The sequence below is a fragment of the Lissotriton vulgaris genome, unplaced genomic scaffold (genome assembly GCF_964263255.1).
Source record: "Lissotriton vulgaris unplaced genomic scaffold, aLisVul1.2 SCAFFOLD_1644, whole genome shotgun sequence".
NCBI lineage: Eukaryota > Metazoa > Chordata > Amphibia > Caudata > Salamandridae > Lissotriton > Lissotriton vulgaris.
Window position 1 is genome coordinate 461,991 of NW_028246115.1, and position 13,809 is coordinate 475,799.

General features: G+C 43.4%; 1 protein-coding gene across 1 annotated transcript in view; it reads right to left on the reverse strand.

Annotated features, from left to right (window-relative positions):
• The window catches only part of PPEF2 (protein phosphatase with EF-hand domain 2), a 141,282-nt gene that overhangs the window by 47,580 nt on the left and 79,893 nt on the right, over nt 1–13,809 (reverse strand). The window contains exons 12-14 of the mRNA XM_086949276.1: nt 9,747–9,932; nt 7,745–7,887; nt 2,339–2,445 (exon numbers count right to left, since the gene is read on the reverse strand). Coding sequence (XP_086805402.1) covers nt 2,339–2,445; nt 7,745–7,887; nt 9,747–9,932 — 436 coding nt within the window. The remainder of the gene's footprint in view (nt 1–2,338; nt 2,446–7,744; nt 7,888–9,746; nt 9,933–13,809) is intronic.

Below are 13,809 nucleotides of genomic sequence, written 5' to 3' on the forward strand. Positions count from 1 at the left end.
CACTTCAAATAATAGTATTGTGAATTAAATGTTAAGGCTGCATTTATAGTTACTTGATTACGAAAAATCATCCAGTTTCTGGAGGAAGTGTAAATTCAGGAAAGAGTCTAGGACTGAAATGTGCTGCGCAATAGGGATTCTCATCAAGGATTGGCACTTTTTCTAGGAAGTGGAAGAGACATCTTTGCCCAAGCTCTACCATGTACAGACTAGATCCCCTTGTAGTTTGGCTTTGCTCACAGTCTTATCCAATGTAGCATTTTCGCCCCTATTTAATTAGTCTCTAGAACATTCCTTTCCTGCCACCAACTTTAATGTCCCCTTTAGTTTACCTTTATTCTGTTATACCAAGTCTAAAATCCATTCTGGATATTGATCCTGCTTTTCTCAGTTGTGGCACTATTGTTTGACTTTGATGTTAACAGAAAGATCTTGGTTACCTCCTTAGTTCTTTCTAAGCTGGATTATTGTAACAGTCTCTATTTTAGCATGCCAGAGAAGCGGCTGCAGATGATCCAGAATGCTGCTGCAAGTTTGCTGTTAGGTATCCCTAAATTTCATCCAGTAGGAAAGCATATTTAAAATATTCATTGGCTTCCAGTCAGAAGCCGTATTAAGTTCAAAGTTTTATGTTTTACATATAAAGCGCTCCGTGGCACTGGCCCTCAGTTTCTGAGGCGGTCACTGAAATGGCATTCCCCCAATAGATGCCTCCACTCGGAAGGAGCGAAATCGATGCTTCTCCCCAGGTTTTTTAAGGCCAACTTGGGTGGTCGAAGTTTTACAGTGGGGGGCACAAAACCCTGGCACAGCCTCCCAAGCTCCATTAGAACTCTTCCATCTCTGATGTCCTTTAGGAAGGCACTTAAAACTTGTCTGTTCTGTAAATAGAGTTATATCGTTTACTCAGAACTGCTAGTGCCAAGACACTGATTGGTATTTGTGCGACTTAGAAATCAATCAATAACATAACATTAAATATTTTTAATTTAATTTACTCATATAGGTTGTATGACACTTTATCAAGGTCAATAATGTCGACCTACAAAAATATTGCATCCACTATATCACCTACTACCGCCTTGCAGGGTAAGTATGTATTTACTATTCTTAACTTAACAAGCACTTGACAAGGCTTACCATGTGATGAAGTGGTTAGGTCAATGGAGTGACTGCAACATTTTTATCATGCAATATATCATATGCAAGGCGGACCTCCTGTAACGTTCTCATAAGTTAGGAAGCTCATTTGCCTAGATCCTATGTTAGTTATCTCTTCATCTGTTAAGTATCCTTAATGTGGTTTCTTGCACCTCTATCATGAGTTGAACTGTTAAACCTTAAGTGGAGCCCACCACCAAACAGTGAGCCAAGCGTGCCTTGGAGGGCCATTGCTTTATCTCTTTCTATGAAGAGCAGAGTTGATGCGCTAATGCTCATGTCAAGCTCATTAACCCTCTGCTCTTTCGCCCACTCTACAAGGGCAGTGATTTCCTCACTCTCACAAACAGCCATAGAGTCACCGTGGTGGTCTCCGAGTTCTGTGCTTAAAGTGGCGCCGAGGTATCCGAGCATGTCACTGGCTACACTGTCTTCTTTCGCCAAGTGAGCAGTGACAGAATTAGACAAGGAAGGGCCCGCTCGCAGAGCATCATTTCTCAGGAATAATACAGTTTTAGTTTTACCAGTTTAAACCCCAGACGCCACGCTTAGACTACAGTGAGAAACAATGTGGAGACTACAACACTAGACAGTGCTCATTTTGAGTCTCAACGATGCGGCTGAAAATCCCATGAGAGACCTCAGCACTCATTGGACAAGAGGCCTATTAAGTGAAGATGCGTGTGTTACTCACTCAAAATGAGACCATTACATTTTCACAAGGACGGTGGTGACAATACAGCTGTGTGAGTCCAAAGCTCATCTTACAGCTTCAATAATCAAATCTTTCTACCCTCCCCATCATCATTAAAAAATACCAACAATCGAGAATGTTGCTCCATTTGATGACGTCTGCTTGGGTTTTGAGATCTATTTTGTCAACATACACCAGATGGCCCATTTAAAGAACTAAACCCACTCACCAGGCCACTTAACCATCATTCATTTAAATCAAGGATTAGCTTAACCTCCTGTGGCCTGCATTCAAGTAGACAATCCTAATTTCACATTAGCAGCACTGGGATCTCTGGCAGTGAGAAGGCTTCAGAAATGTGACCTCACTACAGTGTCAAGAGAAGTGTGGCATTTACAGTGGATTGTTTCAATTAGTAATGTTATGATAGGAATGTAACAATAGTTCTTAGCAACCTCCGTGCTTCAAGATGTTCAGCCTTACCTGTCTGATCCTTGTCATACCGCATGAACTCTCTGATGAGGTCTGACTTATGCCCAGACAGCTGCTCCCTCAGGGCTCTCAAGGCCGACTCTTCCACTCGGCTGACTCTGCAACAGAATATTGGCAAAGTCCGGAGTCTGACTTTTGTATCGAGGACGTGCGCGCACAGAAACCCAGCATACGCGCACACACTGATATAGATCTCACATTAATGCCCGCATGCAGACAGCGGTACAAAAGGGGGTGGTGATGGACGGAGCATCTGAATCAATCAAACACTCAAACCCAGTCAAAAGATATGGGTTTAATCAGACAGGGCAGCATGTCTACGGACATCCATGCTCAGACAGGTCTACCTTACTACAGATGTTCACCCACACAGAACATTGGACAGACAAGGCAACCATGCAAACAGACCACGAGACATGCAGTCACCAATGCAAACAGATCAGCACACATTTGATGATGATCGCTTGTGCACTATTCTATGTGCTCTACTGCTGCCTCAAGGCACTACTGACAACATAAGAGCTAAAAAAAACTCCTTGTGTATTTACACTAAACTAATGGCCACCTTTGGTGCTGATATCGATAATGGTGTCTATATAGTATGTACTGCCACTATTTACTTCTGTCCAATTTGTGCTTTGGAGTGAGATTAGTGGTTTTACTGGTGTGCTCATGATCTAGCATGCATAGTTACCTTGTTTGATTTGTGGAATCTACAATTTGCCAGTGTAATTGTCCAGACAGCCTATGGAATAAACTGCTGCTTGCATGTGTAGTTTGCAGAACATATGGTTGTAGAGAGTGCCTTATATGGGAAGGGTTAGTGCTTTGCCCAAGGTTTGGATAGGTGCTCTGAAACTGTTTCTGCATTTTGACATTTCACCTAGGCAGGCTTGTGTCACTAAGAGTAGTGAGATGGACGCAACTGCACAGCTTGCGGACATGTCACAGATGGTTCAGTATCTGGGTCCGGGGTGATGTCAAGTTGGTGTTAGGCTGACACGTTGCGTCCACAGTGGGTACAGTGTTACTGGCCCAATGTACCTTAAAATATGCCAGTTTCCACAAAGTTTCCCAAAAGTGTTTGATTCAAATATCAAACCAGTGTATTATGAAAACTTCTGAATCATAATTTGTCAACTTGGGCCACGTCGCCTTTTGGTGTGCATCCCTGCATTGGTCCCAAAACGGCCTGCTATGACACGCTGGCTTACCACAGCACTCCATGCACATCAAATGCCACCTAGGCATTGACTATCTCCTTACAAAGCACTGTGAGGAGGTAGAATGGTTTCGTTAAAGCGAATTCAGACTGTAACTTCTGGATCGCGTTGACTTGTTAAATGAGTGGAGTGGTGTGGCTCACTGGTTAGAGGCGGCAGACCCGAGAGCAGAAGTCGGCCCGGGACCAGGGTTCAATTCCCGGCGTGGTAGGGTCGTGGACCAGGGTCAGCGGACTCGACAATTCTCGCCTCGGTGCCTACTCTAACCTGGGGTCCCACTCGGCAACTCTGGGCATTAGCTTGCCTAATCTCCACAACGGCCCCATCAACGCCGGGGATGCCTGGCTCCACCTTGGGGATTACCAGTAGGGACCCTCCCACAGGGAAAGCCAGGACGGGTTCCCCAGCGGTATACAGCGCCGGGACGCCCCTTTGCTGGGGCAGCTGTGCGCTTTACAAGTATACAACATTTAACATTTAACATTTGAATGGCCAATACCAAGTTTAGCATTCCTACTTTAAAACACATTCAACAAGTCTTGGCATTTGAAAAGAAAACTAGAAAAAGCAAACTCTACATGCATTTTTGCATCTTTTTTACTAAGCTAAACATACATTTTGGTGTTTATAATTTCTCTATTTTATATTCATGCATTGATATAAATTAAAAGCTTTTCTTTTATGGGCTCGCCTAGCATACTGTTATTAGTGGGCACTGATATGCAGGAATTGGCTATCACAGGCATTTAAGTTTTCTCTGTTCAAACTGGACTCGCTGAAGCTCATTTAGCAGAACCCAAGAGATTCCAAGATTTAGTACATTGCTTTATCCAAGATTTAGTACATTGGCATTATCGAATCTGGAAGTGATTAATGCATGTAAAATATCTTTCCGGGTGGCTGAAGGAAGATATTCTAGAAACGTTCTTAAAGATTTTAAAAACTCACAACAGGTAGCAGCAATGGCCTGCACCTGAGCCTAAAAGACAAGGCTGTCTCTAATAACATGCCTAGATTCCCAGCAACTGTTGCGGGGTGGGGGCTTTGCCCAGATCAGATGAGCGGGTCTTGTAGCATCAACTGGGGGGAAAGTGTCAAACACTAACATTTCTGATTTGTCAAAGTTAAGTTGTAGGCAGCTGTTGTACATCAACAGTAAGACAACCCTGGAAATCCCCTACCACAGTGTCATCAAGCTGTTGGAATGCCAGCACTAGCTGTGCACCATCTGCATATGAAACAATGTTCAGGCCCCTCCTTAGAGCTATTGGTGCTGGTGGGATCATGTAGATGCTAAAGAAAATTAGGCTTAATGCTGAGTCCTGCTGGACACCACAATGCACTACTCTGGGTGACATGTGATAACAAGCATTGGCATAGCCAATAGGTCTTGCCTTTGGGACCTTATAAGTGTTTAGTTATCTAGCACAATATCCTTGGTGCAGCAACATCAAGTGTTGCATGGCTAAACACTTATAAGGTCCCAAAGGCAAGACCTATTGGCTATGCCAATGCTTGTTTTGAGTGAGTGGCTCGTGCAGTTATGCCACTGTGAGGCAGAGATGTTGCTAGTGCTTTTACAGGAGCCCCTGTGACATTGCGCCTCTTCAAAATGTATCTTGGGTCTGATGTAATACTTCTAGCCCCTATTCCCGTCTTCTTGCACCCAATGCATCTTTAAATGTCCATGTACAGCCGGGGTGGACACTCCTATTACCCCTGCCCCCCAGTGACACTTTACCCATTATGGGTGGTGGTGAATGTGGTGGTGGTGGATGTGGTGGTGGTGGAGGTGGATGTGGTGATGGTGGAGGTGGATGTGGTGGTGGTGGTGGACGTGGTGGTGGACGTGGTGATGGTGAAGCAGTGAAGGCCATTGGGCAAGGATACAAAGAAAAGAACATGTAGCAATAGGAGAGAAATTTGAAAACAGGAAGGAGCAGGGAACAAGGCGATGAAAGAATGGGTTTTATGAACAGACCATTTATTTAAATTGTCTGAAGAGAAATAGTGCAACTATACAAAACACAGAGGCTCCCAAGAGAGAGAACTGGAGAAATTAGGGTTGGGTGGAAACGGCTGAGAGTGAGACTTCTTAAATACCCCCAGCAAGAGAGCAAATGGAGTGGATGGGACAAATATTTACATGCCACAAACGGCACAGGAAAGGGGAGAAATGAAAGTGAGAGACTGGTCAGACCTTGAAAGTGCAATAAGATAACAGGGAGACCATGGGAATAGGACAAGGCCCTTTCCTGACTCCCACCAAATCAGGGAACACCCCATTGGGATCATGCCAGTGATACATTTGTGTTGGCATGATCTATATTATAAAATGGTCCATGCTATTGTCTGTAGCCCCTCTGTAATGATAAGTGTGCAGAAATTGAGCATACATGCCTGTTGTGCCCCTGGGGCACCTACTGAGGAACAGAGACATACTTGATGAAAGAGTGATAGAGGTAGTGAGACCTTTTCTGTCATTGCTGGTTCGCCGATGCTCGGGTGGTTGGCAGGGGTACCACTGGTGGACAAAGTCAGGGATCACTATAATGGATGATTTATTTGTGGGGGGAGTCATGCGTGTCCTTTCCTGGGAACTAAAGGGGACTCATAACCTCCTTGTGGGGCACTTTCTGCTTCATGGAGCTCTATTGCATGGGGTGCATGAAAGATAGGACCAAGGTGCTGCGACACCACCAGAACACACATTTTGTGTTACATTTTTCTTCTCATGGGCCGGCCAAGCATGATCACGTTGTTACACAGGACGCTGTTGAAGGGGGCGGAGCTGGACTTAGCACATCTCCATCAATGATGGCAAGAGGACTTGGGGACACTGCTGTCTGACTCAGCTTAGAAAAAGATGGTGGAGCTAACACCAGGTAATCTAGAAAATTATGTTTCAAGCTAATTCAGTTCTACTATTCAACACAGGGGCGACCCCAACCTGGGTGAATATATACCATGTTCCCTGGTGCTGCGTCATCCTTTTCCTAGGTCCCATGCAGATTTTTAAAACTTTTTCCACATGGTGTGGTCCGGTCTGGTGGTGCTCCCATACTGGACCACCGTCCTCTAGGTCTTTTTCCGGGCTATGGTTCGGAGCTTTGAACCCACTCCTCAACTGTTTGTTGCACCTACATGATCAGAGTTCAGCTCAAAAGGTGACAGATAGATTCACAAACTTGACACTTATTCTTGCCTGTAGATACCTGATAATGAACTAGAAATGTACCTGTGGCCCTGGTGTGTGTAGATGGGGATTACAGTTGATCAAATGGGCATAGTGCGAGAGGGAGGTGATCTGGAAGGAAGAGAATAGGGGGTGTACGGAATGTACCAATCTTAACCACTTGGGATGCTATCTTGATGGCTTGCCCCAGGCTGAGCCCTAGTGTACGAATTGTGAAGGACAAACCCCTCTCGGGGGCTCACTTCCCAGCTCCCGAGATGCGGGGAGTGGTCCTAGACCGAGGGGAGTCTTCTTGATTTGTTCGAAGTGGGATGATGTGACTGGCTCAGGGCTCCCGGAAGGGTACGGATGTGTGAATGGATATGTGGGGGCCCAGATTGCTGGGCTATATATGATTTAATGCACTGCCACGCATATGGGTTCTGTTCTCTGAGGGCCCCCCTGCGGCTTCCCTTTACTACGTTTGATCTGTCAGAACCTATATCTCTGGTCACTCTATAGCAATGTGTACTGTTGTTACTCAAGCATCAGCATACCAGCGATACCCCACTGTGTTGTGTTGTGTTTGATTAAAATGCTAATAAAAATATGTACCAAAAAAAAAGGTAGGGAGACCTTTTCGAATAAATAGCATAATTGAAATAGAGGGTGTAAATAATACATCTGGAGTGTTTTTCCCTGGATAGTAGAAAAATGTGCCCAATGTTTGAAAGTTACAAGTTTACATATAGTTTTTAAAATTAGGCAGTTAAAACAACGTAATGTATGGAGGTATACTTAGAGGCTGCCCGGCGAATCAGAAGGGCGTTGAATGTGAGCCCATAGAGGAAAGGCAGCAAAATGTCACTTGTCCTGAGCCAACAGCTGAAATTCTGATACAGTCCGGCAACACCCACTATGCTTGGACGCTGCCTTCTGAGAAACACTGTGGGTACGATTTCTGCCTCTCAGGCATATTGACAAACTGGAAGGTCTTACCGTTGTTTCATTGTTAGTGTGTTTGTAGTTTTGCCGGCTTGATACTGCACAAAGTGAGGGATGAGGTCTGGTCCCAGCTTGAGATAGGCACCTCGGTTACTTCCAACTTCATAATAATTTGAGGCTGAAAAGATTGTCAGTACCTTTGAAAAGAATTGTGAAGAAAAAGAGATTTATAATATGAAGGTGAAGCGTGCTCCGTAGGTTGCATAGAATTGTTACGGTTATTGTTGAATAATCTCCATTTTGTTCATATTATAAATGTACATTTGAAGGAGAGGGACTGAAGGACGTTACCAATGAGTCCACAATAGGCAAACCACTAACCTCTCAAATGTGCTAAATTAGGAGCTAGACCATACCTCCACTGGACAAGATATTCTTCCATAGCCAAATACACTTTGAGGAAGCTAATGTTTTTACAGTAGAGGAAATAGAGAGTCTGCGCCATACCTATATTCAAGACTTGAGTAAAGTAAAAATAGGGACACATGAGGGGCTACAAGTATGACTGTTAGGTTTTGCGACTCGCAAATTGCAAAACCTGATGTATAACAGTGTCGCAAACACCATTTGCGATTCCCAAATGGGTTGCAGGGGACCTGCCGCATTCATTTATATTAATGCAGTAGGTTGCAATTTCAACCCATTCGGAATGGCCGGCACTCACAGAGATGGTGGCCTGCTGGGGTGACAAATGCAAATAGAACAATTGATGGACAGATGCAGAACAATGTCATACATTCACCCCAGTACAGAGATCTGGGCCTAAATCCATCGTTTTTTTTGGTCATCATTCCATTCCAGTTTGGACCCAGCCATATGCAAATCAGTCTTGACCCTGTGTCCAATGGGAACAGTCCAGCCTGAACTACCAGGCCAGGTCCTCCCTGGACTGTAAACAAGCATCCGAGGACCGGTTTTGGGCTTTCAGCCCTCATCAGCCAGGATAGCTTGACTCCAGTGGCATGGAGAGCACGGGACCCACGTCTGGGCATACCCGTCCCACTCGGGGTGACGAATGCAAAATGAGCAATTGATGGACAGAATGCAGAACAATGTCATACATTCACCCCAGTACAGAGATCTGGGCCTAAATCCATCGTTTTTTTTGGTCATCATTCCATTCCAGTTTGGACCCAGCCATATGCAAATCAGTCTTGACCCTGAACCCAATGGGAACAGTCCAGCCCGAACTGCCAGGCCAGGTCCTCCCTGGACTGAAAACAAGCATCCTAGGACCGGTTTCGGGCTTTCAACCCTCATCAGCAGGATATCTTGACTCCAGTGGCATGGAGAGGAAGGGACCCACGTCTAGGAATGCTCGGGGTGACAAATGCAAAAAGAACAATTGACCACCATGTATATGACTACTTTTTAAATAAAACAGTTTTTTTAATGCAGTTCGTTTTCTTTTCATTTTTTTACAGTGGGCAGTTGTCTGTGGGACCGCTGCCTTCTCTGGAAAAATGTTGGGGTTCCTCATCCACGCAGGGGAAGGGGTCCCTTGGGGACCCGTTCCTGTTTGCAAATGGCTTTCCACCAATTTGAAATTGGTGGTAATCTGCGAATGTTTTGTGACCGTATTACCAGTCGCAAAAAATTCATACATACACTGAAAAGGAGCCCTTTACGCGTCCCTTCCTAATAGCGACTCGCAAACCCCATTTTGCAAAATGGTAATAGGTTACCCACTTGCAAAATACGGTTGATACATAGGAAAATGCATTTCACCAGTCACAAACAAGGCCCATTGGGCCGTTTGCAACCAGCAAAATGAGTTGTCCATCTGCCCCTAGATTCATATTTCATATCACCTGTAATAACAACATCAGTATTTTTATGTAAGTATGCTGCTTCAAACCTAGATCATAATTCTCTTAAAATCAACATTTTCTCTGTGAGGTCCACACTAACTCAGAACAGCTCCTCTAGTATACCTTTGTAATGTACCGAAATATCCTATAAAATGACAGTGTGCCATACAAGTGCAAAAATATACCTTTCTATTATGGCAGAACTCATATCCTTCCTGCTTGCACTCATGGGATCGGATGAGGAGCTGTAAACCGTACTTCCTTAAAATCTTCTCCGTCACATCAGGTCCAAAGTAACAGCCTCCTCCCCGAACTGTGTTGGATTTACAGCCATCTTGTGGCATCGGGTCACTCCACAAGATATCTACAATCTGAACAAAGCCCTAGTATTATCTGATGCACCATAGAAAAGATTCAAAGCAAAGAAATGATGACCCGTACATACATTTCATATCACTGTCTTGTGAATTTGTTACTCATCCGTAACAAAAAAAACAGCATTACCACTCTACCCTAACATATAACATTTGAATCCTGGCTTCACAATACCTTCCTGAATACTATCAACAGACTTTTGAAAACATCTCCCTACACACAACTGTGACATAAAAAACATAGGATTGTTTAGGCTCCCATTGAAGTAAGGATACTTTGTTGATCCTTCTGTCATTGACTGATATGAATATTTATCTTTCATGTCACAATCCAATCATAAGGCAGAATCATGAGTAGTAAAACAGGCAAACACACTTATCATATAAATTTAGCCCCTTCACTTGATGTGTCCTACAAATACCTAACCCTTCCTCTGAACTCTGGTTTGCCTGAATCTATTCATTCAAGTACCACATTAAATGAATGATCTTTCTCTCAACCTTACATATGCTCATTGCCAGTCAGCCAGGTTATGGAGTTTGTATGGAAATATGGCAATAACATTTAAGGAAAAATGTAAATCAATCAGAAATGCACATAAAGGTTGGGACGATTCTGTCAGGGTGCTGTGGATATCTTTAAACAGCAGATCCTCTGCATGATCCTACCTTTTCCAGTTGAAGAAGGTCGGGTTATTCTTGACCTTTGGGTAATGTCTAGGTGGATCCAGGCTGCTAAGCTATTAGCCCAAATTATTTTCTATTTCATGTTAATCTAATGTTGTCCAATACGTTGTCCACCATTCTCAAGCAGGCTGTATTTGAGGGCATTACGTAGAAAAACTGGTCCTACCCGACAATCAGGACAAGTTAACTTAATTAGCATATCCTATCACAAGACAATTACACAAATTCACAGAAAAGAGATAAATCTAATTTCTCAGAAGGGAAGCAGTGACACAGAATTACATCACAGAAAAAAATGCAAAATGGATTGCAAAGAAGCACTCCACAGCAGTAGGTATGCACGCATCCCTTTAATTGTTTCTTGAAGGTCACATTGCATCCGTAAATCACAGCCTTTCACCAGGAGCACCGCCCAATCAAGTAGGAAGGAGTTTGGAGGAATGGGACTGTGTCAGCAGGAACTTTGCCTGCTGAGAAAACGGCGCAGCAGGTTTTTTACACTGGGAAGGGAACAGAGCATACCGGGGCACACTGGAGTGCCTTCAAATCCTGATGAATCCACTAATCATTAGGACCCTTTTTAAAAATTGATGGCAAATCTGCGACCTCCACTGTGAGTTAACATTGGCTAAAAATAAAACTACAAGTCCCATACTGCATGACGCTACTAAGCGCTTCATGACCAATCAGAGACACATGAAAAGGACTGTAAGGCAAGCCGGAAATGATTGCAATTAGCCACCACACCCTGAAGAAAGAGCGGACGGCTCTGAAACGCGTTGGTGAAAGGCTGTGATTTACGGATGCAATGTGACCTTCAAGAAACAATTAAAGGGATGCGTGCATACCTACTGCTGTGGAGTGCTTCTTTGCAGCAAGAGCAACTTGGAATACAAAATTAACGCGACGGCTTCGGTCGCGAAAGGAGCACCGCCCAATCAAGTAGGAAGGAGTTTGGAGGAATGGGACTGTGTCAGCAGGAACCTTGCCTGCTGAGAAAACGGCGCAGCAGGTTCTTTACACTGGGAAGGGAACAGAGCATACCGGGGCACACTGGAGTGCCTTCAAATCCTGATGAATCCACTAATCATTAGGACCCTTTTTAAAAATTGATGGCAAATCTGCGACCTCCACTGTGAGTTAACATTGGCTAAAAATAAAACTACAAGTCCCATACTGCATGACGCTACTAAGCGCTTCATGACCAATCAGAGACACATGAAAAGGACTGTAAGGCAAGCCGGAAATGATTGCAATTAGCCACCACACCCTGAAGAAAGAGCGGACGGCTCTGAAACGCGTTGGTGAAAGGCTGTGATTTACGGATGCAATGTGACCTTCAAGAAACAATTAAAGGGATGCGTGCATACCTACTGCTGTGGAGTGCTTCTTTGCAGCAAGAGCAACTTGGAATACAATATATATATATATATATATATATATATATATATATATATATATATATATATATATATATCGATTCCGTCTGGCCCAGATGCGGAGGCTCTCGGGCGCTCTATGGCGGTGCACGCGAGGCGCAGCAGGACCCGCTGTGAACAAATTATTCAGCTTTTCCCAAAGGGAAAGTTTTTCCTTGTGCACTCCCGTGTGTCAGGATCAAGAAACCACACCGGGTTTAAAGTTGATTAGCAATTTCTTTCTTTATTTTCAGCATCCAGCAAACCTAACGCGTTTCGGTCTCTACAGAGACCTTGCTCACAGGTTAGTATGTTGTGGGAACAGTTTGTATTAAGTAAACAAAAGAGAAAAGGGGTAGAACCCTATGTAGTTACATCACTTCCTGTTTGTACCATAGGTATTTCTGGGACATGTAGTTTTTGTTAATTAACGAAAAGCAGCAAACCGTGGATTTGCATCTATTAAAACAGAAATTAACACAAAGGTGACAACCCTGTCAGTGTTGATCATGATTACATTTTAGACATATTGAATTCATAACCTTCCTTAAACAAAATCATATTGGAGCCCTCAAGTGGGCAGACTCTATGTATATCAATGTCATTCTTCATATATACTCCTGAAGGGACGGTTGTTAAAATTAAATATAAATCATGCATATTCAGACATTTTTTTAACGATTACAGTTTTGGAAACAGAAACCATTTTGATCAGGCCCTCCAGTGGGCGAAAGCAATTGTGCATTTTAGTTCATACATCAACGCTTCACTGTGCACTTGGACTGCACATTTTTTTACATGTCCCGGATAGAGAACAAATTATATGTGAATTTAATGAATTAAAAAAAGAGAGAAAAAGAGTGTCAGCATCAGTTCCTGTCTGATAATTATATCAAAACCGCTTTACAGGTGGCAATGCAGTTCTTCATCCTGATTGTGCCCGAACGGGCTCAAAGTCCGAAAGTTCATGATATGTTTGGACTCCTTTTGCCTCAACACCAGTTCACGATCTCCACCTCTTCGATTCGGTCCAACACTTTCAATTCCATAGAAAGTTAGGGCTTTCCAGTCACCCTTATGTTCCTTTTCCATGTGTCTGGCCATGGCATTGCTGCGGTCGGAATTGATTGTCGCACGGACATGCTCCAAAATCCGGAGTTTCAGTTCTTTTTTGATGCTTCCAATATATTTTTGGGAGCATGGGCACTCAAGGGCGTAAATAACAAACTGAGTTTTGCAATTAATTATTTGTTCAATTTTCCATGTTTTTTTGTTGGCCATTTTTATTTCTTTGGTTGTCTTTGCGATACAACATACTTTGCATCCTGAACATTTGTAAAATCCTTTCGGTCTATGCCAGGCTTCTGGTTTTTTTTGATCCTGAAAGTGGCTGTGAATCAGTTTGTCCTTTAAGTTCTTTTCCCTTCGATAGGTTACATTGGGGTGATCACCAACAATTTGAGATACCGTGGGGTCCATGTGGAGAATATGCCAGTTTTTTTTAAGAATCCTTGTAATTGCTTGGTTGGCCGTTGAGTGGGTGGTGATAAAGCGTATTTTGTCTGGTTCAACCTCTGTTGGTTTTTGTTTGTCCTTCAATAAATCAGTTCTATTGATCATAGTAGAACGATTAGAGGCAATTTGTATCCAGGTAGGATTGTATTTTCTTTTTAAGAATCAGTTTTTTGCTGAATCTTGATGTTTTTTCCAGTCGTTTTCATTTGAACAAATTCTTTTAATCCGGAGGAACTCTCCATACGGGATGTTTT